This window comes from Drosophila guanche, unplaced genomic scaffold, assembly GCF_900245975.1.
Source record: "Drosophila guanche unplaced genomic scaffold, DGUA_6, whole genome shotgun sequence".
Lineage (NCBI taxonomy): Eukaryota > Metazoa > Arthropoda > Insecta > Diptera > Drosophilidae > Drosophila > Drosophila guanche.
In genome coordinates, this window is record NW_022995752.1 from 3,289,404 (window position 1) to 3,313,091 (window position 23,688).

The following is a 23,688-nucleotide window of genomic DNA, read 5'->3' on the forward strand; positions in this document are numbered from 1 at the left end:
GGCTTAAGCTTGAGAGGACATGGGTGTAGAAAGTAGTCTAGCGGGGACTGCAGTGGGTAGTTAGGGCGGGGTTTCTCTGGGGTGCACTTGCATTTGTTGACTTGTCCAAAGTGTTTAACCAAAGAAGCAGCACAACAGTTTGCCCCCTAAGTAGGTTACACACAAAGACAGCAGCAGCAGCAAGCAACGGCAAAGCCAGCGGCAGTTGCTTGCAACATGACACGCCCACCTATTTGTTGACATCCCCCACCCCCACCCCACAGGCAACACACCCCTCTGTAAAGCTAAGCTTTTTTGTATTTTCTGTGCAGTATATGGAATGAGGTTAGAATTGATTTTTTCGATAAAACAGGAGATCGCATGTCTGCCCTCTGCCAGTGACTCTACCTTTCGCTTGAATGGATTCTCCCCTTACCCACCCCTATTCGTCGAGTAAAAGGCTAAAAACTGGGTTATAGGCAATTGAGCATTCAGTTAACTCGTGGATATAGAGACAGATACAGGTAATACAATGTAGACACGTTCGCGCATAGAGCAGGCCAGTGATGTGAATGGTCTCGAGGAAAAAATGGAATATGGAATATAATAATAGTGGTAAAAGGAATAGCTCATAAAATATGTGGGGTTGATGGGCTCTTAAGTGTTTTTCGCTGAGTTAGCTAAGACTTCGGTAATTAATCGAGATGGTATTGGAAGAGTTTCTTGTGCTCTATCTAGTCTACTAATAAATACAAAATATATAAATGTTTATGTTTAAGAGAATGACAGTTTCTACTCACTGCTATTAATTTCATAATTGTTTTGATTCGAATATTTTATTTGTACATATTCGTATCTAAACTTCTTCCGAAGGTATCATATATCGCTATATCTTTTATTTCTCCGCCATCAACTATCAATTTTAAGTTCCTCCTATCGAACTACAAGACAAAAGCGTATACCTAAAGCTCTGAAAGTGACACTTTCAATCCCTAACGTCACTAACTTAATACCATGTTGATACCGATACACCACCCCACACTTCACACCTACCACACACAACGATCAATGGCACATTTTGCTGTCATACGATGCGACATTCGACTAAAATTCAATTTCATTAAAAATGTACCCAGAAAGTAAAGAAGAGTTTCTAAATATAAACCCATCAGGCGTGCACGTGCCAAAGACACAATTCGGAAAATGGGAAAAACGGGCGGGGCTAAGCAGAGTCTCTAGGGGAAGCAGAGCTCTGTGCGTGAGTAAGTGGTTATGGGGGCAAGGGGTAGCAGGTGTGGAGCCTGGAGAGTGACATTCTAAAAGACACTCTGTGCAGCTAAAAATGCAATATCCAATGGAGACTCAAATAACACACACAAAATAAATTGATGACAATCTTTTTTAAAGACTTTTATGGTGCCAGGCCCTAATACTGCTCTATCACATGCACCACAATTAAAACTCTCTTTGTAGCATTTAAAAACCAGTTTCCATCCATAACTGACCTAACAGCCCAGTTGCAATCTAAATAGATTGTAAAACGTCTGATGTATAGACCTTAAACATTATCTAATTCATTTATCAAATTACTCAACTTTCATGGCTGCCACACAGCGCTTTCGGGGGCAACGAAAAGACAATAAACAATATTATCTATTTCGATATCTAAACATCCAACAGAAAAAAAGGTTTTTGTTTTTGTTGTTAAGCTTCCGATTGCTGGGGCCATAAAAAATTTATGACAATTTTTTTAGAGGGGCCGTTGTCATGACGCTTACACACGATATCCAGCGATTAGTCATATTTATTTTTCGCTGTGAAATTATGCTTCCTTCCTTCCGCTTGGAAGTCACCCAAAATGGTTGCAAGGACTCACATTATGCAATCGTGGAAAGGACTAAATGATGGTTTAGCGAGCTTCAGTTCAGAGTGCGATTTTTGTGTTCTTCCATGAGGTGTGCACGCATTAGCGATGGCTGGGCCTGGGCAGGGCCTTACGTCCATTATTGATTTCTATATTTAGACTAACTACGTGACTTGCACACACGCGCTTCTTGCCCCATTCTACTGCGAGTAAGTGCTGGCTGCTTCTACTTTGATCGATATTTTGCCTGGGAGATACAAATAAGAGTTCGGATATGATTGCCCCTTTTGCGTCGGCGGATGGAAAAGGGCAAAGTAATGGTGGCAAATGAGTGGCATGTAATTACGGGTAGATTTTCTTATTGGAATGTATGAGAATATAAAAAACTAATCGATGAAATATCGTTAGAATATGGAGACTATACTTTCAATTCGTTTGTGTACCTGTCAACAGAAATTTACGTATGCAAATATCAAGCAAAATCGATTGAAAAAATCGTTAAAAAAATAGTTTTTAAGAAGTTTGTGTTGCTCGAACTAAAAAAAATTAGTTAACACAAAAAAACATACAGTTTATTAACATTAAATTCACCCATTAATACCCCAGATACATGAATTAAGAGCGTTTTCAAGTTGTTGCTTTCGTTCAAAATCCGATAGTCTGATATTTAGATGAGTTAAAATCCCATTCAAATATACGAACCGGATTCTTAAACTAGTCTTTCAAAATTTTTTATTTTTTAACTTTTTCTAAACATTATTATAGATATACATTTTGTAATTTTCCTATAAATTATTGGAAATGTTTAAACATTGAGAAATATTTGTATATGTATGGCTCTATAGCAAAAGTCTGAGAACATGCCTAAGGATAGACATTCCATAGAAGCTCAAATAATACTTTAATCTTCCTAGAAATCAATTCGGAATATCTATAGAACCTGCATCGAAGACCCTATTTGATGAATGTTTGATTTAATTGTACAATTAGTTATATCCCGATTAAGTTCATCATTTATGATCAGATGAAGTACTTACCCCAACTTGAACCGGTACGTCCAAGGCATTGGCTAGTTTCACTGTTCCATAGGAATTTTTTGAAACCCTCCCATTTTCCCATTTTTACCGGCGGCGAATAATATTCACCAATTTTCTTATCGGACATTTTTACTGCTTTTCTTTTTTAATCGGGTTTTAACTTGAGAATTAGGCTTTAATTGGTGTTTTGTCACTTTGGTTTTGTGTATTTGTTGGTTGGTTGTTGTTGTAGGAGGGTGTCCTGTCTATAAAGCTAGTTCTTTGTTTAAACTATTTTTTCTTGTGGGCTTAAGGTTGAACGCTTATCGATAACGAATATATTTTAATTATTTATATATATATTTATTTATTGGTGTTAATTTATGTTTTTGGTTTTATTTTTTGTTTTGTTTTTGGGTGAGTTTTTCTTAATCAACTGCGTTGGTACAACATTTTATCGGTTTTTTGTTGGTTGATTTTTATGTTTGGAATGTTCGTAGCAGTATGTTGGTTTAGATTTGCGCTAAATTTCGTTACTGAAAAAGAGAGAGTTAATCAGAAGATGGTTTCTTGTGCGATGATTAATGGGATGGCATTGTGGCCATAGATGGTGACACCTGTTAGTGGATGTGGCTAGAGGCTGAAGGATGGATAGTGAAACCATTGAGTCACATAATAGTTGAGGTTTTCTTTTGGTTTTTTTTTCGTTTGCATTGAATGTTCCTGGTGTCTTTTAGTAGTTTAATTCACTGTTTAGTTATTAGTCTGTTTTAATTGCTTATTTTTTGAATTTATTGTCTTTTTATTAGTTTTGGAAATAACCAAACTATTGCCCTACAAATCTCTACATTTATGTAAGAGTCTGACTTTTGTTGGTCACAGTTTTTCTGCATGAGCCATAATGTGCTTATATAAACTTTTTCTTTTCTTCAGTTGTGCTTCATTTTCATTTTTTTCTCTCCATATTTGCTCCTGTTAGCAAATGTTTTTTTGTTGTTCCTGTTGTGTGCCTCGATTCGGCGCAGCCACAAGGACACTTGAGGAAAATCTGTCGTTGCCCTAAGAGGCTTTTCTTTTGCTTTTGAGTTTTCTTTCTTCTGCGCTTTTTGTACTGCAAAAATGCTTCACTTGTATTTGTTTAATTTACTAATTTAATACTTCTGATTTTTGCATTAGTTAACAGTTTGAAAATGGCTATTTCCTGGTCTCTGGTTTACGTAAAATGTATATTCAGTAGTCACCTCTGCCGATTTTTGAGCCACACACAGACACTCTGCTGCCAACTGTTATGTAATCTCGAGCGTGGAGCATGGAAAAAGCCTTCGACCAGCAATCGTCCGACTAAAGCCGAGCGAGCGAGCCACCAAGCGACGAGTTGCGACGGACATGCGCGCGCCAGAGAGGGACAGCCAAAGAAAGAGAGGAGGTTGGCTGGAGGTGTGGAAAAGAGAGAAAAAGAGAGAGCTAGAGAACGCGTAGAACTGGAACTTTTGCCTTGGAAGGTTCTTTTTTTTCTCAGCTGGCTCTTCTTCTTCTTCTGCTTTGTAGTGCTGCAGCAGCAGCAGTGGCAGCAGCAGATTTTGGAATCGAAGGCAAAAATACTTGTACATGCCATGCCATGCCGTTGTCGTTGCCATGAAAGTTGACAGCTGGGCGCCAGCTTATTGACAGTTCTGAGAGCAGTGCTAGCATAACTAATAACCGCGCTAGCGGCATTGAAGTGTGGTGGAGTGGGGGAGTGCTATGGTGTGTCCAACCGCTGCTTTGCTGCACCTTACACCACAAAATCTGTTTCAGTTTTCAGTTCTTGCTGCAGATTTTCGTTATGCATTTTTCAGCTGACGCCCAAAAGCATGCAACAGAAAATGTGTTCACACTGCAAGGACATTCTCTTTGGATGTTTGTTGTTGATGCTGATGATGCGGATGCCTCTTCCCCTAGCGTCTTATCATCAATTATGTGTGTTTTCCTGAGATTTCTTTTTAAGGAAAATTCTTACACAAACACACTCAAACACGCTACAAACTCGGTGTACTCGTATACGACTATAGTCGTACTCGAACGAGCGCGTATGCCTTTGCTTGACTTACTTTTGTGTGTGTCCTGTGTGTGTGTGTGTGTGTGTGTGGCTGCTCTGTCGCCGTCGCTGTCGCTGTCGGTGTCTTTTCGCGGCGCACATTGCGCAACGCGTCCGACTCGACTCGGGCTCTGAATTCTGCGGCTTTGCCTTTGCTTTTGGTGCTTGTGCCTGTGGCTGGTTGGGGCAGAGTGGGGCGCTCGAGTGTGTGTGTGTGTGTGTGTGTGTGTGTGTGTATTTGTGTGGCATGGGGCGTGTATGCGGGTGACTGGTGTGTGGTTTGGACTTGGGGGCAAGCGAATGTCTAGTAAAGGGCATGGCGCACAAATGTAGGCAACGCCATGTTCTCCCCCTCCCGAACACACACTCACCACAGAGAAACATACACAGACACAAAGAGAGATAACTGTTTGGTGGGGGATACACATAAGTATTTCTCGGGGGTTTCCTTCTTTTTTTTCGGTTCGTTCCGCTTTTCCCTTTTGCATAAAGTGCATAAAGTTTACGTGGCAAAAGCAGAGGTGTGTTCTCTATAGGCAGGGGAATCCCTTAGTATTTGGGAAGAGCTATTACCATAATTTCATTAATATTCCAATCGATAAGTGAAAGATCTATGGAAAATATGCATAATTTAGTTTAGGGTTTATGCCCTTGTGACTACAATAACACTTTGAGTCACACTTTCTTTGGAAAGTGTGGAGTTTTCTTGGATACTTTAACTCTAACTTAGCTGCTTTGATGTAACCTATGATATTTCAGGTCAAAGTTCAGTAAAAGTAACCAAAACTAGAGCCTAAGCTTTATATAATATCAACTCTAACACCAGGCATGAAAATGTTTTATAAAAAATGTTTTTGCTGCTTTCTATAACATTTTTGTTGGCACATACACACACACACACACAAACACACACTTTAGGTATTGTCTTTGGGCTTTTCTTCTGCCATTAAGTTCTCAAGCAGCAGAGCAGGCAAAAAAATCGAATTTCAGTATGTACATAAGTTTTACAAGGATATCTTTGCTGCTGCTTCTGGCTGCTTGCTGCTGTCACAATGTTCTCGCTGTCGCCGTCGTCGGCGACGTAATCATAAACTGTTTTATTCTTTTCCATTTTATCTCTCTGTTTATTTATTTAAATTATTTTTTCAGGCACTGGAAATTATATTTTTATTTTGGATTTATGGGTATGTACACGTAGTTCGTACAACTTTTCTTTATGTAGAGTTTTCCTTTGATGGGGTTTTTGTGTGGATTTCTCTGTTTTTTTTTATGTAACCAGCGTTCGTTCGTTCTTTCAGAGATGTGAAAATTTTTTTGTGTTGTTGGTTTGGTTTGAATTTTTTTTGGTTAGCCGTGGCACACATACAGAATGGGTGTTTCTTTCTGTTGTTGTTGGTTGTTGGAACGCCTCTCCCTTCTCTCTACGCAGACTTGCACATAATAGCTTCAGATATATAGATATATATATGTAGCTGCATGTGTACATATAAGTATGTATATCTATGCCGTTAATCCGCCAGCGAGTGCGAGTAGCAACCGTCCACAGTTAAAACGCCAATGATAGTGCCAGGCATTCGACGATTGTGCCGCAGCTTGCAGCTGGCTATCCAGAGAGCTTCGGCAGAGCATTCGGCAAATCGCGCAATCGGGCAATCGGGCAATCGGGCCTTCGGGTACTCGGTTCCGGCGGACGGACCCAAAGCGTTAATGTATGGCCACGGGATGGGGGTGTGTGGTGTATGCTTGGAAGCTTCAGCTTTGCAAAAAAAAAACAACAAAAATGCCAGATATGGTTGGAGCTTTTTTTGCTCAGCTGGGTGTCGTCGCCGCACAGTGGAGTCTTGCTTGGGATTCTCTACAAAATTCATTTTATACAAAGCTTACATCAAATTATTCCATTTTTGCTGCCTATCTTGGACCGCTGCCCCACTTTGCTCCGCTACTCTTTGTTTTCCTGCTGCGAGAGGGCAGGGGGAATCGGTGCAGCGTTTGAGAGTGACAGAGAGAGAGAGCGAGAAAAAACGCTTTTGGTTTTGGTGAAGCTTTTAGCTACTTTTGCTGCTGTGATTTTGCAGTTTTATGAAATGGCTACAAAACTGAACAAGCGACATAGAACTTGTTTAGTGGCAGGCCAAGCAGTTTAGTGTGCATGTAAAACTTTGAATTAGTCGATACAATAATGATTGCAAATATTTTTGGATTTTAACACCATAAAAAATATGGAAACTTATATTGTTATATCCACTCGTCTCCCACAAATGATTGGCAAACATATGAAAAAATAGGAAAATAGATTAACAGAAATTATTATTTTCATTGAATTTTGTTCGTGAGCTTTCAGCTCTATGGAAGGGTAGAATTACAAATAAAATAGTCGTTCTATAAGCTGTTGCTGGCTAGCTATAGTCTGTGTCAAGTTAGCCTTAGGCTAACCCTCCAGTGTGCCCTAAACTGTAGTAATTTTTGCATGCATTTGACAGCTCTCGGATTACTCAGTCGTCCTCGACTGCCTGAATATATTGCAGGAGTTGTCTGCTTGCCCCCCGGATATGTCTCTGGCTGTTCGGCCAGTATGCCTCTCAGGCTCATGCGCTCTCTCCGGCCGTCGTTGTCTGATGGAATTCAATCAGCGCAGAAGCCCATCAATCGGTGGCCCCAGAGGCAACGTCCAACAGAAAGCCAAAGGCGGCAAAAGTTTACCAATTCCAGTGGCGACATTTTCCAACGATGCGGCGAATTCAGATATGCGGTCCTGCGCGTTGGAGACGGGAGAATAACTTAGGGAGGCACAAAGACTCTGTATCTCCGGCTCTGGTAATATAATATTTATTGATTATTAAGCTGGAGAGCAGAAAGAAAGAGATGGAGAAGGAGAGAGAAAAAGAGAGCGAGAGGGCAAGTGGCATGGAGTTTGAGATTGAAGTTGAAGCCGGGGCATTATATCCGTATTATATAAAAACTAAAGCAAAGCCAGAGACGGAGCAGTCCAAAGCCGGAATATGCCCGAAAAATGTGTCTTTTCCATCGCTAGATGGGCTTTTGCCTTGGATTTGTTTTTTTCTGTATTAAAGAGAGGGAAGGGAATGTGTTGTTGTATGATTTTTTGGCAGACCTTTCTCTTTTGGTTATTTCCCCTTCATTCAATTACGTCATTTCTCAGCTGATTTTGGAAAGTTTGCCATAAAAGTGTTATACAACCCAGGGCGGGATGGAGGAGGAGGATTCTTAGCCCAGAAAGAATAAAAATGGGATTTTCCTTGGCATAAAAATAGTCTTTTAATGGCTTTAATGTGAATTGAGTTGGCCAAAAACTTGGTGGTTTTTGCTATTTTTTGTATCATAGTTTTCCATTTGTTTGGCGGCTTTGTGGGTGTGGATGGAACTTTTCTGAAGGACGTTTTGTTGATTGTTTTGGACTTTTCTCCCCCACTGCCTCTTAATATTAGTAGGAGCTGCTTCATGCCACATAATTTGTCATTTCCTCACTTGTGCAGGACCTGGGTAGGAGACAGGTATCCTGCTCTAAGGGTTTGAGGTTTACTTAGGAGTGTTTTCAGATAGAGCTTTGGAGTTTGTTCTGCACTCGAGCTGGAGGAGTATGCGAGGGGAAATTAGTATTAATTCAAATTTGTAGCAGTATGTAACTACTCTTTGTAGATCCATTTAAAGTAAAGAATCGAATTTAGAGATTTAAAAATTTGGCATTATAGTTTGTTAAATATGTATCTTATGTTTTTCTCATATTTATCATATTTTTATCTAGTTTTTACGGTTCTTTATACCGCATGTCCTTGAAATTCTCTTTCACCCATACCGATTTCCATCCAGAAACGTTTCTGACAATCAGACATATCAGACCATTTTATATTGTTTAACAATTTTATATTTATAAAATATTATTCCCTGTATCCCATAACTCTAGCTTCTTTTCTTGCATCTATCATTCATTCCACTTTGCTCTTAACTTTATCAGTTTTTGCATCGTGTATCCTTCACATTTCACTCTTGTTTCAAGAAGCAACCCAATTATCATTACCACATCATGGACGCATAACCCACAGTTTTGCGTATCTTGGGGCTGCTGTCATTGTCACGCCCCAATCAACATAAATCAATCAAAATTAACACCAGAAACAAGTAGAAAATGTACACAGGATACAGAATACCCACACAGAGAGAGGGAGAGACTGAGAGAGAGGGGAGCATACAACAGGATGTGTACATATAGAGAAACAAAGCAAAGGATGCTGCATAAATTGATGGAAGCAGCAGCAACAGCAGCAACTGGGCGACACAGCAACAATAGAACAAGGAACGCACATGTCCTTACAGCTAATTCAATTACAGAGGAGTGTTGTAGAAAGCTTATGCTGCAGACAAGAGCAAGGGAGAGACAAACGAGATGCACAGATAGACAGCGAAGGAGAGAGAAAGGGAAACAGCATAGACAGTGAGAGGCGGACTGAAAGAGATATGCAGAGATAGACGGGAGGAAAGAGAGTGGCCTGCTTGGACTAAAACAAAAAGCCACACACACAGACACGCACCAGCCAAGCATCCATCCATTTTTCCACTATGCCTGCCACTAATCCATACAAACAGAGATTACGTTTACGCAACACAAAAAAATGTATGTCGCGTTAATGCGAAAAGCTTGCAAAACTTTTGAGGGATATAAATGCCATAGCCTTGCATCTCTCTCTCTCTCTCTCTGCCCACCAGTTGTCCGGCAATGAAAACAATTGAAATATGGCACATATTACACTTAAACCTTTAAATTATGGAGCCGCACACACACAGGCCGACGATCAGCCGCAGAAGAGCGGGAGAGCCAGAGCGAGAGAGCGTAGCGGAGGCAGAGGTTGACCCACTTTGCTTGCCAAAAACTTTTTGCACATCGAGGCTCGCCTCGCCTCTCATTCGTAGTGTCCTCCGCGGGGTACTGCCAGTGGGCGCTATAATTTTCCAGGGGGGATTTTTTGGGGGTGGCTGCAATTCGTTTGGGGGCGCATTAAGTCGTTGTTGCTGCCTGCCTGCCAGCCTGCCAGCCTGCTGCTCTTTTGCCTGCCTGCCTGCTGCCGACTGTTTGCGAATTTTCGCACAAATGGCAAAGTTTAAGTGCTCGACAAGTATAAGTTTAGTATGGTTTTAGAAATGGTCAGGTTAGCGGGATTCTGCTGAAGCCCTACAACAAAACGGAGGTTAACTATTTATATAACCATAAAGTCAACCATTACCTTGGTCGTTGGTACTTGCTACGTACAATGGTTGCGTAGGAGATTATGCTGCAGGAAGGATATATATATATGAGAATTCGCGAGCCTATTTAGAAGTTCTTTAATTTTTTTACCCAAAAAATTTAATGGATCTGATCTATGTTCTTGTTGTTCCATGGTACCCACATATGAATTCAGTAAACTTTAATCTGGCAAATAAAATATAAATCAGATATTGGAAATTAAACTTTAAACTTCACTGTCAATAAGTAGCTTAATTTTTGGTAAACTGCTTTTCGGCCTGAAAAACAAAACTCTCAGCAAATATTCTCCATGAGTGCTCGTGTAGGGTGCATGGGTTTTCGTGCATTTGCCAAGTCACAAGTCAAGATATCCCTCCAATCGGCGTCGTCGTCGTCGTTGTTGGGTTCAAGCAGCTGAATGCCAGTGAGAATATCGATTGCAATGGGGCAATAATAAGGATGCCTGGCTGCAGAGACCACTTCAAGCCGGGTGCTTGACGCTGGCTTAAGGTTGATTTTTCAAGTATATTTATTAGATAGATAAGAGTACAAATGGGTAAATGCCTATAACTAGGATGGACCACTATGATAACTATGAGCTATGCAAAACGGCAAGTCTTTTCTTTACTTTTCTTTTCTGTCTACAATCCACTATTGAATGGGGGACTCTTATGGGTTTGGGTTTGGGCTTGGCCCAGGAGAACACTTCCCCATCTCCCTCTTCTCTTACTCAGTATTCAATTGTCACACACTTGGTCTTCAGATACTCGTTGAGTGCCTCTTGACCCAAGTCCTTGCCATAGCCGCTCTGCTTGAAGCCGCCGAATGGCGCTGCCACGTCCGTCTTGTTGTAGACATTCACAAAGACAGTGCCGGCCTCGATGCGGTCCGCGAAGCTGAGAGCCTTACTAATGTCCTTGGTGAAGACACCGCTGGCCAGGCCGTACTCGGTGTTGTTTGCCCGCTGCATCACCGAATCGATGTCGCTGCCATTGAACTTGGAGATGATCATGATGGGCCCAAAGGACTCTTCCTGCGCTATGTACATGTCATCCTCGACATTCGTGAATACCGTCGGGGTAAAGAAGTAGCCCTTGAGATTCGCCACACGACAGCCGCCGTACACCAGTGTGGCACCATCCTGCACACCGCGCTCACAGAACTCCAGCAGCTTCTCAAAGTGTGCCTTGTGGTTCTGTGGGCCATGGGCCGTGGAACGATTCAGTGGATCCCCAATGGTCATGGTACGCAAATCCTTGAGCACACGGCGCACAAATTCATCATGAATGCGATCCTCCACAAAGAGTCGGCCAGCGGCAATGCAATTTTCGCCCTTGTTGAAGAAAACCGAAGACATGCCCTGGAAAAACAGAAGAAATAAAGCTTAAGTGGGAGGTTCTATGGTGCTTTTCTTTTGCTGTTTTCTTACATGCTTCACCGCTTTATCCAGATCACAGTCCGCAAAGATAATCAGAGGACTCTTGCCGCCCAGCTCTAGTGAGCATTTCTTGAGATTGGAATCCGCACAGGACTTCATAATATGCTTGCCAATGGGAGTGGATCCTGTAAAGCCCAATTTGCGCACCAACTGATGATCGGCCACTGCCTGCCCCGCATCGGAACCCTTCCCGGGCAGCACATTAATCACACCTGGCGGGAAACCCGCCTTGACCGTCAGCTCGGCAAACTTCAAGGCCGTCAGCGGACACGTTTGGGCGGGCTTGATCAGACAGGTGTTGCCAGCGGCAATGCAGGCGGCCATCTTCCAGGAGAGCATCATTAGGGGATAGTTCCACGGCGTGACCAGGCCACACACACCAATGGGCTCCTTACGCGTGAAGGTGAGAACATTGTTGGGTCGCGCGGGGTTCACTGGGATTGTATTTCCCTGTATTTTATCGCACCAGCCGGCGAAATACCTCCATGCATCGATGGACATGCCCACGTGGGTCTTCAGGGCCAGCGTGTAGACTGCGCCCGAATCCACCGACTCAATGGTGGCCAGCTCCTCCTTGTGCTGCTCCATGAGATCTGCCAGTTTGAGCATCAATTGTCCACGCTGCCGCGCGGAGACCTGCTTCCACGAGCCATAGAAAGCCGTGTGGGCAGCCTGCACCGCCTTGTCCACATCCTGTGGCGAAGCGCAGGCCACTTTGCAGAGAACCTTCTCATCAGTAGGATTGACAATCTCCAGAGTTCGCTTGCCCTCGGCATCCACAAACTCCCCGTTGATGAAGAGCTGCGTGGGCACCTGAATCTCTCGTTTGTTTGCCTTCAAGGTGAAGCCATCGTAGATGAGCTTCTGGCCACCAGAGCCGCCACTGCCTTGACGCAGGATTTTAACCAGCTGCCCAAAGAACTCCTCAAACACGGGCGCCATAAAGACATTATCATTCTCCAAGGGCACATCGAAGGCTTCCTTCACTTCCTCCACCAGACGCACCACGTCCATGGAGCCAGCGCCAGCGGCAAAGAAGTCTGTAGAGTCCTCAATGGGTTCCTTTAGGATGGCCTGCCAAATGCCAGAGAGCAGAGTCTTCTTGGATAGCTCATCCTCGCTGAAGTCGGTGATGGGCTGCTGTTCGGCCTGCTTGAACCATTCACTGGCATTGATCACCTTTGACCCGCGCTTGATGCGACGCACATTCACAAATGCCCCATCGGTGCCTTCAATGAGGAGTCCCGCGGAATGAACCCAGGCGGGCTTCGTCAGACCCTTCAGACGCAATGCCTGGCCGTGGGACACGGGACCGGCGGAGTAGAGGTGAGCACCAAAGAGACGTATCTGCTCCTCAATGCCATCCTGCAGAATTACTGTGGCTATGGCGCCCGGCACCGAGTCCAAGCCACGCACAAAGTTCCAGATACGCTCCGCCGATTGCTGCAGATTGATAAGCTGATTCTCCGCCTTGAACATGGCCGGATCGTAGGTGGCACCGATCTCCGTTTGGACTATTTTTGGGGCTGTGCCATTGGCAACCATATCGACGGCCACACCCATGGCCTTGACGCCCTCGGGGTACAGGAATCGCTTGTATATGCTGTCGAGTGTGTCAGTGGGCTCGAGATTTGTTTGACGCGTCAGAAGCAGTGGTCCGGTGTCCAGGCCATCATCCGCCCAAAAGATGCTAAAGCCAGCCACCTCATCGCCCTCAATTAGAGTCCAGGATATGGCACTGGCACCGCGATGGCGAGGCAGGATCGATGGATGGTAGCAAATGCTGCCCAATGGGGCACCATCAATCACCTCCATCGGAATAAACTGCGAGCAGTAAGGCAGCACATTCAATGTGGCGCCCACCGATTTGTATTGTGCCAAAACCTCTGGCAGGACCACGCCCTTCCGCCGCCAGCTGCTAAATTTAAAGACGGGTATCTTGTGAGCTGTGGCAGTGGTCGCCAGCACATCCTCACGACTCCCTTTGTCCGGTATGGTGAAGACACCCACAATTTGTATGCTGGAACGCTCCAGCAGCAGCTCCAGAACATCAGCAGCAAAGTTACTCTGGCCAATGATGGCAATGCGAAGTTTTGACTGAAATAATGATAAGTGTAAGAAGAAGGGAAGGCGTTAGTTCGGCTTGCTGTCTAGAAGGTGGCAGGGAGAAACACTGTAAGGGGCGCCGCGTAGGTCAAAATGGTGAATTTTCATGCAGCTTATGTTTATCCCGAAGTTCTATTACTTAAATCGTGTAAAAATGCAGGAGCAAACCTAACATTCGAGTGGAACTTTCATTAATCTTTTGAAACTATTTAAAGAACTCAAAAGAGCTGTTGGAATCTCTATAGGTGGCTCCGCGTAGATCAATTGTGTGGCATATAATACTATTTGCAGTTTGTTTGCAGTTTGCACTGAACTAAAATGAAGCTTTGCGCTGATGTGATAATTTGTTAAAATAGGGCAGCTATCTCTATTAAAATCCACTATTCCTTAAAAATATCGCACAAAAATCATATATTTTGCATTTGAAATCATTGTATTTCCCTGACGGTCAACTTAAACAATTAATTGTTTGGATCCAATTTTTAGCTGCACAATAGCTTTTCTATGGGGGCAACGTTTTTCACACCCAGATCTAAGATTCTTAAGTTATGTACAAAATCGTACCGCTACTAAAAAAAAAAACTTTAACAACAAATACCAGTCTTTAGAAGTAATAAAAGTTCTTCCAAAGAAAAAAAATATCGTTCATTAAAAAATTAAAATGCCCAAAATCTATCAGAAAAAGTAAGTTTGGTTCCTTGTATAATTTATATTAGGCTGCACTTTTTATAGAAATTAATTTACTAAGTCTCCAGACAAGCATTAAAAGAGGCATTAAAATTGCAAAATGTTTCCATTTTCTTTCCAGCAAAAATATAAATTCCTCTTGCTTAGCTCGATTAGCTTTCATTTGAGTTTCGCTTCTGATCCGCGGCCAAAATCCGCTTGCACGAATTTAACTCAAATTGCAAACTCAAATAAGAATCAAATTTCATTAGAATATGAATATGAATTCGATTATGAATGAATACTAACAGCCATTTCTTGGGTATTATTTACACAGCAAAATCAAAATATATTTTCGCTTTTCACTTCAATTAAAGTTTAATTAGTTTTCACTTTTTAGTTTTCACTTTTCACTCTTTGTTTTCACTATTTTCATTCATGCCTCAACCGCTTGGAAGGCCGGCAAACTATCAACTGAATTACAGTATTAAAGCCGGGTTGTATTTATACCTTGGTGCCACACGAGCGGCTCATTATCGTTATCAACTTGATTTGATTATAAATAAAAGCTCAAAAAAACTACAAATCAGCACAGACATGCGCTTTTGGGTCGTCCAGTGGCTCTTTGTTTGGGGCTCACTTCACATACATTTCATAATTAAATCAGCGACAAGCGAAATGCTTATCAATCTCCCAGCCAAAGAAGAGACCTGCAGCAGCAGCACGAGCACCGAGGTGTGTGCATGTTGATTTGGCATGATCAGAGGGCCGGACTTTTTTAAATTCCAGGGAAAGTCGCCCGACAAGTGTCTGAATAATTTTCATATGAAAAGATGTCCCATTTAATGGATTTTTGTGCTGCAAGGGCATTTAATTTGAGGTGCCAGGTGACTGCAGCTGCCGTTATTCCCCTGTTATTCCCCGTTATTCCCCCGCTATTCCCGTTGGCTTGAACAGAGTTTTTCTTGGGAGCTTTTAGTTGGGATTATATGGAATAATATTCTAAAATGTGCTGCAGAAGCTGTAGACTGTGGCAATAATTAATAAAATAAATAAATACAACGAGAAGGGACGTGTGAGACGCTTCTTACGCGTCACAACTTTTATACCCGGTACTCAGTACAGCATCTGTACCTTAGCGGTTTTTTGTCGAATTTTTAATTTTTTCTTCATCTGTCATCTACATCTACAACACCTTTACAGCACACTGCAGAAGCAGAGTGTGAATGAGAAAATCTGAAAAAAAAATATAAGCTGCGGGATGGGGTGGGTTTAGCCACTGCAAATTAATTTCCTCATTGTGGCTATAATAATGATCCAATCGGATCCCAATTTGGTGATCTGATAGATAGGGTCCTTCCCTACGGAATGGAGTTTTTTTTAGTTTTCTTGTATCTCCAAAATTGTAGGTTTGGGAGGTTTTCGCCCTTTTGCGGGGGTGGAAGGAAGGGGGCGTGGTTTATTTTTAAAATACACTTGTAACTGTGTAAGCATACAGAAGTATGGATGCAACATTTGGTGGCTCTAGTTTTTATAGTCTCTGAGATCCAGGCGCTCAACAAGACGGACGGACGGACAGACATAGACTCGGCTATTGATGCTGATCAAGAATATATATACTTTATGGGGTCGGAAACGTTTCCTTTTGTGCGTTACATACAACCGTTATTCGCACAAATACCGGGTATAAAAATTATAAGTTATGATGACTTGTGCTAATATTAGACAGGTTTTTCTTCACTTACTAACGAGAGTTGCATTTTTAGACACAAAAACACTCACTATAAAACAACATTTTGTTCCAATTTAGTTAATACATTTATCTACATGGAATGGGGTTTTATAGATCATCAAAACTAGCCAGTAAACCCAGCAACCATTTGGCTAATTAAAAGCAATTAGCTTTTACTTTCAACACTATCAAAACTTAAAGATCTTTCAAAGCATGCATCACAAGTACTCGGTTTGAAACTCCAAACGTCTGTCTACGCGTTAAAGTTAGTTCTGTGCCAACCACACCTAGACTCGGATCATTATGCTGTACCGCCTGCAGTCCTGCCTCAAGTATTTTGCCTTTCTGGGTCTTGTACCCTGGACGAACAACTGCCGACCATGTCAGTGTTTTCAACAGATTTATTCGCTATTTTTGATCATCATAAATCTAATGATATTCTTTGTGGAAATTGAAATACCACTAAAAGATTCGCTGCTGCTGTCGCTGCTGGTCAGCACGATTGTGTTTGTTGCTAAGATTGTGTGCATGACGGTGATAATGCTGCAGATGATGTGCCGGTACAAAGGATATTACATCCTGTGCAAAGAATTTAAGCGTCTCAGGGAGCGATTTGAAGTGCAGCTAAAAATGGGAGCGTTGGCATATCCCCGCGTGCGTTACATTAAAATTGTAATGCTGGGCATGGCCAGCCTGGGGACACTCGGTTGCCTGATTTATACATCGTTTATCGCAAGTTTGATCTACTTTTGGTCCTCGTTTGTGGCCCTCATCATCATTCGACTGCAGTGTGTACTCCTCCTGCTCTATGTCGACTTAATGGGTTTCCATGTGCAACTGCTGGGCAAACGCATTCAGGATGTGCTCCACTGTCATTCGATGGGTGGTGGAAACTGCATTCCGGATGGCAATTGCAAGCAGCTGTGCTCCCTGGAATTCCTTCTCGAACTCAAGCAAAGTCATATGCAACTCTTTGAGCTTTTTAGTCATTTTAATGACTTGTTTGGCTGGTCAATTTTGAGCATATTTGTTGTAATGTTCATGGATGGCACAGTGAATGTTTACTGGACCCAACAGGTCCTAGCAGGGGTCTATGGACTTGTGTATCTTAATGCTGCATTCTCATTTTCTGTGCCCTCACTGGCTCTAATCTTGGCATTCTGTAGATCTGGGGAGTACTGCAAATGGCAGGTGAGTGAAGGAAAGCTAATGCTTTATGCACTTTTTTAAACACTTTCTTCTCCATAGAACATGCTCATTGGCAGCTATGTTCGTGCCTTGGCCTACAATCCTTCGCCCCAGCAAGCGAAGGAACCCGCGTACACTGAACTGCTCACAGAATTTACCATGCAAGTGGAACACAATGTATTGGCCATTAATGCCGAGGGTTTTATGCTCATTGATAACTCACTGCTCATGTCGGTGTGTACCTAGACTTTTTTTATTGATGGGAAAAAGTCTTCAAGTGCTTTACAATTTTTTGTTGCTAATCTTTCAGATGTTCGCTGCAATGGTTACATATTTAATTATTTTAATGCAATTCAGTGCAGCGTAGAAAGAGATGAATAATGAATAATGAGAGACAAAAACTTCTTTGGAGTTATTTCGAATCTGCAACTCATTTAAAACTAGAATAAATTGTTTATTTAAATACTTGAAATCGCTTTCGGGGGATTATTTTGATGCATTTTAGTGTATCGTGTCAACATTTTGGAAAAAATTCAGACTTAACCCCGAAATAAATTATTTAAATTAAATAAATAATAAAGTATCCAATTAAGTCATTATTCACATGCCTTGTAGTACTCTCTGGAAACCATTATAAATTATATTTCATATTAAAATACATTTTTAAGTAAACTCTTAAAACATTTATAGACCAAGTAGGTTTAAATCAAATAAAATAATATTTAAAACCCAATTCAATCAATTTTTTAATATCATTATTCATTATGATCACAAATGATCATGAAAAATAAATTTCAGGGTAATATTAATTATTACTTACTTAAACCCCTGCAAGCTCAAGAACTACCAAACATTGACCCATTTGTACTTTTACTTTTATTTTGATTGCTGCAAGAGCTAAAAACTCTTTAGATAAGATTATGGAAAACAAAGCGTACAAAAACTCATCTTTATCACACCTACCAAAAAGCGAAACGAAAAAGCAGTTCAAACCGGCTAAAGAAGTCAACCAAAATAGTAATTATCTTATCGTTGCTTTTGTGATTAGTTCAAAGTGACATATACGCGTATATTCGCATGATTTCTAGCAGTGCAACGGAAATATTATACATGGGTATAATGGTATTATGATTGGGGGCCACAGAGAATACGAGGAACCTGCCTCCAAAAGAATAAAGTAACATCTGATCGTATGACACCACAGAATTGCTAAATCATCAGTTGTCAGGGGCACACCACAGGGGTTCTCATACTCGTACTCTGTTTTCAATTATGCAATTTAATATTTGAGAAAATGTACATACATATATTATATTTATTTTTTCGTGTACTTATAAATAACATTTCTATCACGCACTCAGCGACTGTCTGAAATTGTGAAATTTCGGGGCCTGTGCGTCCTCAGCTGTGCTCACACTGGAAATATACACCGGGGCATATTCCGGCGGTAATCGGTGGATTGGATTGGTAGCTTAGTGATAACCCAACCGATTGGCCTCTGGTTTAGACGACTGGGTGGACTGTCGCAAACAAACAACGGAAAACCGGTTTGCTGGATGCACCACAAAGGCCCTCGAACCGGTTTCAAGTGGTTCAAGATGTGCCAATTTTGATAGGCACTATCAATACCTCTAGCCCGGGGCAAGTGTTCCATCAAAGTCTAATCTCTGGGGGGAAACTCTCAAGTGTTTTTCATCGATTAAACGAACGTTTAAAGCGGTTTCAACTGGTTTTACCGTCTGAACTTTTCAGCCACCCTCTCGATTAACACTCGGAGCCATACCAATAAATGTACATTTTTGGAATGGTCATTTATTTACAGGAAGTGCAACAATTTAATATATACTTTACGAATAACTAAAATAATTAAAAACTAGGAAAAAAGAACGAGCGAAGGCTGCTACTGGTAAGTCACTTGTGCCTCCACGGTGACTTCTTTGACTACATCGCCATCATCGCTTACAACATCCACTTGAAATTCTATTTGTTCGGTTTTGAGCGTGGCTTGGGTTGAGTGTTCTGTGGCTTCAGTAGTTGTGGTGTCCACTAGTGACTCAGAAGGTTCAGTGTCCGAAAAGTAGTCTAGGTTTACAAATTTTGTGGATGTCTTTTTGTCGGTTAAATTAGTTGTGCTCTCTGCAGTTTCTGCTGTGTTTTCCTGTACCTTTTCCTGTGTTCCACTGGCTTTTATATTATTTTCATTATCGCTTTCCTTTAGCAGCTTCTCTGTGGGGGCATCACCTATATTAGCATCATCTGTGATTATTATTTCATATTCAGTAACTGGTTTTGTCTTCTCTGAATCCACAAGGCCAGAGGTTTCTTCGGGAGCTATTTTCAATCTACTCATTTGCTCAAAAAATTCTGAAACTAAGAGTTTATCTTTAACAAAATTCAAAGTTTGTTGTGACTTTCAGTACTTACCGTCGGAGTTATCTTTGGGAGAGGTTTCCAGCTCAATCTTTGGCTCAGTGATTGCAGCTTTTTCTTCTTCTGAAGTTCCTGCCACAGCACCGTCTAAGTGTGTCTCTGAATCGTCATCAAAGTTTTCCAAGCCCGCAACATCTTCCATAATATCCTCATCATCTTCCTCGCCATCACTTTCGCCGTATTCGTGACTTTGCAGCTGCGCCAAGGCCTCAGGGTCGAGAAATTCATTCAATCTGGAGGCTATTTTGGCCCACTTATCCTTGGCCGTTTCCACCAACGGCTTGTCCTGCTTTTCTGTCTCAGACTTTACTTGTGGAAGCTTTTCTTGATGCGCTTCCATTTCTAGTTCATTATCCTGCAACATTTGCTTTTTCTCTTGAATTATTTTGAGCAGTCCGCGACGTGCTCTGACCTCATTCTCGCGCACCATACGCATGTCCTCTTCGAAGCCCTCGTAGTAGTAGGCTTTAAGCATTTCGGTTGAGATTTTTGGTGGCTCAACAACGGCCAACTCCTCGTCGGATGAATAATCTGTTGTGACATCGGATGGAGCCCCATCGTCATCAATATCCTCGAAACCAATGACTGGGGGCATTGACACTCGCTGTGGATATCTTTCTGTGGCTTGGGGAACTCTTTGTGCTCCTTCTGGAATTTGTCCATCAGCTGGAGGAACTTCTTCTACTTGGGGAACTGTTTCTGCTGCCTGTGGAGCTACTTCTTTTGCTTTTAGAATTCCGTCTCCCTTTGCACCATCATCTTGCTCAATAGACATAGGATTCCAACGCTGATACAGCGTGGATCCCGCACTCAATGAAAGTTGTATGGGCTTTGAGTCCTCCTCCTGCTGCCGCTGCAGCAGTGCTGCCTTCTCTTGTTTCTGCAACTCACGTGCCTGCTCCTCGTCCTCTTTCATGCGTTGCATCATTTTGTTCAACAATTCGTTTTCCCGCTCCAACTCCGGATCGCTGGACTTGGCCCTGGCCTCTAGATCTTCATGGGTGGACAGCATCTCCTCCAGCATTTCGTTCTCCTCGCTGGTCAACTGCAGCTCCGTGGCGCCCGACTTCATGCAAGCCTTCAGTTCATTGTAGCTGAGCATGCATTTGGTGGCAGCCTCCGCATTGTTCGCCGTCGTTACCTTATCGAGATCCAATTTTTCAAAGAACTCTAAATCGAGATTGCCAAATGTTTGCTTGGCCTGCTGCGAAAAGAATTCCTCCTCCAGCGAATCATTTTCCTTTGTGTCATCCGGAAATTCCTGGAGTTGTTTAGCCAGACAGCGTTTCATGGCTTCGTCGACCAAATGCTCGGCAGATTTGCGTGGCTTTGGCTCGTACGGTGTGTTCCAGGGTGTGCGTGGAATACTTTGGTGCGTCTCATCGTCTGCAGTGTCGTAGGCATCGTCGTCATCCTCCTCCTCCGAGTCACTGACCAGTTCTGGTGGCGGTGGCAGCTCCTCCAGCTCACCAGTGTCCTTCTTGACGACCATCAGACGATTGTCGACGACCTCCAAAGTGTCATCGTACTTCTCCCGCTTGGCATAGCAGCGTCCCGCCGAGGCAGCCGCATGTCGCTTGCGATTTTCCTCATCCTTGGCCAATTGAGCGTCCAAACTTTCGGGCGTGTCCTTGCTGAAATCCCCCAGGCTCTTGGACAGCAGCAACGCCTTGGCTGCACGTATTTTCTCCAAGCGTGTGGAGGATACAGGTCGGGCCTTATCGTTCGATTTGTTCGCAAGGAACTCCTTGAACGTGTCCATACATTCGCGCAGACTCTTGCCCCCCGCTGGATTCTCCAGATGTGGCGGCACCAGCTTCTCCACCTTTGGCTCCTCCGAGTAGGTGTTCTCGTCGTCGGACTCAAACGGTCCCAGGGGATAGCTGTCGGGACCCATTTCCGTGATGTCTTTGTAGATGACATCACTGATCAGATCATTGAGCAGCGAGGCACAATCCATCTCCAATTGCGTGTCCTCCGAGCTTAAGGACCGTTCGTAATTGATTTCAGTATCAAAGCTGTAAAAAGTCTCATTTTCATTTTCCAGCTCAGCGAGCAGCTGACGCAGTGTTGCCTCCTCGCCAGCCAGTTTTCGATTCAACCTGTCGCAAATCTCCTCAGCGGCCTCAGCGCTGGTTTGCTGCGTCACGGGTCGTGTCAGTATATCGTCATCATCATCCTCAGCATTGGCAGATGGTTTGCGTTGCTCTTTGATGTCGTCCTCCATGCTGGTGAGTGGCAACTGCCGCATGCACTCTTCCTTATCCCAATCCTGGCTAGGTGTATCGGAGCCAGCGCCAAACACACGCTTCGGCACATTATCCGTGGCATCGTCCATGACCTTGGCAAATAGACTGTAGCGCTGGGTCAGACTGGCCAGTTCTGCCTTGGCGGCATCTTGTTTGTCCTGCAGTTCCTTGCGCTCTTCCATCGCCTCCTTGAGTCGCTGTCTGCGCTCCTGGAACTGTGCCCTTAGCAATGCCGACTTGGCCTCCAGCGCGGCCTCGTTTAACTCCTCATCCGACTCGTCTGAAGACTCTGTTTTCTCGGGGACGTTGTCACACATGTTCTCTGCTTGATCGCGCAACTCTTGCAGATCCTCCTCCAAGTGGCTGCCCATTTCGGCCAAATCGTGCGCACATTTCTCACTGGCATCGGCGCACTCCTGTTCCCATTCCAACTGTTCTTTGCTTTTCGGCGGCAGCGAGAACTCGTCCACAAATTCCTTATAGAGATCCCTGGCTGTGGTGGGTGTCTCCTCCTCGCAACACACTTTGGCCGACAGCTCGTATTGTGTGTTGCTTTCGTTCAGCAACTGATCGAGGGGCAGCGAAAGCTGATCAATTATTTCCGAGCCAAAACTGGAGTACATTTCATCGATGAGCTTGGATTTTACTTCCTTGGGTGTGGGTTCCTCGCCATCGTTGTTGCCCTCGGCCACGTGCAGCAGTGTTTGACATGTCTGCTCAAGATCTGCGCTGTTATCCAGCTCTGAATCGCTGTCGGATTGAAGTAGTGGCGGCTTCGAGGTGGCGTCTGAATGAGGTAGCGCTGGCTTCGAGACGCTGTCTGATTGAAGAAGAGACGGTTCCACGGCGCTGTTTGTTTCGCAATGTGCCACTGATTCATATGATTCCATTATTGCCTCAGACCTTTCATTGCTTGGCACTGGCTTTTCCTAAAAGTTTAATTCATTAATCGTTGCATAAACTAATTTATTATCAGCTCTTACCTTTAACCCAGTTGCTATCATTTCTTCCTTACTGACGTCATGTTCCTTTCCCCCAACAGGCTGGAGCTTAAGTTCTTCTTTTATGGAATACATGTTATCTATTTCTTCTATTAGAACTCGCTTGCCTTTGGATTCCTGAACGTTTGGTTCCTTTAGAGCTTCGTTGAAAGGATTGTCTATGCTTTCAGGCTCCACAGATTCAGCTTTCTGATTATCCAAAGTAGCATTTGTATTTCCATCCATTTCTTCAATGAGAATTCTCTTGCCCTCGGTTTGCTGCTCCAACTCTGAGATATCAAAATTATTCTGTTCCTTTTCTTCAGTATTTTTGACTAGTTTCTCAATGCTTTCAAAATCGCCCGTTACTGCCTCATCGTACAGCACTTTGGGCCTGCCCTCCAGCGACTTTACACGACGATTGCTGATGCGCTCGGCAATGTAATCCTCCTGCGAGCCAACACTTTCATTATCCTCAGCCGATGCGGAGCTTGTGGTGCTGTGGTCCGAGGCCTGACTTTCACCAGAAACCTCATCCCACATGGCATCCACTGAACCATATTCCATTTCGGCTCGCTTGCGTGTCTTTTCTGCATCCGCAATGCCCTTTTGATCCTCCTCGGAATCACTGGAATGCAGTAGGGCCACCTGGTCTTCGGGTTTCAAATGTCTATTGCGCATGCGTATGGTACCTAAGTGGAGGAGTGAACAGTATCGATTAGAT

General features: G+C 43.2%; 5 protein-coding genes across 9 annotated transcripts in view; 1 reads left to right on the forward strand and 4 right to left on the reverse strand.

Annotated features, from left to right (window-relative positions):
- The window catches only part of LOC117588155 (sodium/potassium-transporting ATPase subunit beta-2), a 23,335-nt gene extending 16,839 nt beyond the window's left edge, over window positions 1-6,496 (reverse strand). Inside the window, exons 1-2 of one of the 3 annotated variants that reach the window (XM_034279254.1) lie at window positions 6,303-6,496; window positions 2,881-3,395 (exon numbers count right to left, since the gene is read on the reverse strand). In XM_034279254.1, the coding sequence (XP_034135145.1) occupies window positions 2,881-3,007 (127 nt within the window). In that variant the 5' untranslated portion in view covers window positions 3,008-3,395; window positions 6,303-6,496. Of the gene's footprint in view, window positions 1-2,880; window positions 3,396-4,100; window positions 4,235-6,302 lie in introns of those variants that run through there. The other 2 variants (XM_034279256.1, XM_034279255.1) reach the window with 2 other exon arrangements.
- Window positions 5,951-23,688, reverse strand: part of LOC117588158 (CD63 antigen) — a 26,090-nt gene continuing 8,352 nt past the window's right edge. The window contains exon 5 of the mRNA XM_034279266.1: window positions 5,951-5,980. The gene's annotated coding sequence lies outside the window, so the exon portion shown is untranslated. The remainder of the gene's footprint in view (window positions 5,981-23,688) is intronic.
- LOC117588147 (cytosolic 10-formyltetrahydrofolate dehydrogenase) lies at window positions 10,804-14,743 on the reverse strand. Of its 2 annotated transcripts, none has more exons than XM_034279244.1 (3): window positions 14,692-14,743; window positions 11,605-13,707; window positions 10,804-11,535 (listed from the first exon to the last, which is right to left on the reverse strand). In XM_034279244.1, the coding sequence occupies exons 1-3, from the start codon at window positions 14,698-14,700 to the stop codon at window positions 10,906-10,908; spliced, it is 2,742 nt and encodes a 913-aa protein (XP_034135135.1). In that variant the 5' UTR covers window positions 14,701-14,743; the 3' UTR covers window positions 10,804-10,905. The 2 variants fall into 2 exon arrangements, with proteins under 2 accessions (XP_034135135.1, XP_034135136.1); XM_034279245.1 differs by having other exon boundaries at window positions 11,605-13,710; window positions 14,695-14,715.
- Window positions 16,421-17,551, forward strand: LOC117587979 (putative gustatory receptor 39b). Its single transcript, XM_034278987.1, has 2 exons — window positions 16,421-17,308; window positions 17,366-17,551. The coding sequence occupies exons 1-2, from the start codon at window positions 16,421-16,423 to the stop codon at window positions 17,549-17,551; spliced, it is 1,074 nt and encodes a 357-aa protein (XP_034134878.1).
- The window catches only part of LOC117588145 (dynein assembly factor 1, axonemal homolog), a 5,508-nt gene continuing 989 nt past the window's right edge, over window positions 19,170-23,688 (reverse strand). The window contains exons 4-6 of one of the 2 annotated variants that reach the window (XM_034279242.1): window positions 22,968-23,656; window positions 19,730-22,913; window positions 19,170-19,669 (exon numbers count right to left, since the gene is read on the reverse strand). In XM_034279242.1, the coding sequence (XP_034135133.1) occupies window positions 19,206-19,669; window positions 19,730-22,913; window positions 22,968-23,656 (4,337 nt within the window). In that variant the 3' untranslated portion in view covers window positions 19,170-19,205. Of the gene's footprint in view, window positions 19,676-19,729; window positions 22,914-22,967; window positions 23,657-23,688 lie in introns of both variants that reach the window. The other variant, XM_034279240.1, reaches the window with a different exon arrangement.

What these genes read in the sequence shown, in the direction of transcription:
- LOC117588147 (XM_034279244.1), bottom strand. An exon ending in TGGATAAAGCGGTGAAGCAT is followed by an intron (nt 11,536 to 11,604) that starts GTAAGAAAACAG and finishes CTGTTTTTCCAG; the next exon opens with GGCATGTCTTCGGTTTTCTT.
- LOC117587979 (XM_034278987.1), top strand. Translation starts at nt 16,421, where the DNA reads ATGCTGTACCGCCTGCAGTCCTGCCTCAAGTATTTTGCCTTTCTGGGT. An exon ending in GGGAGTACTGCAAATGGCAG is followed by an intron (nt 17,309 to 17,365) that starts GTGAGTGAAGGA and finishes TCTTCTCCATAG; the next exon opens with AACATGCTCATTGGCAGCTA.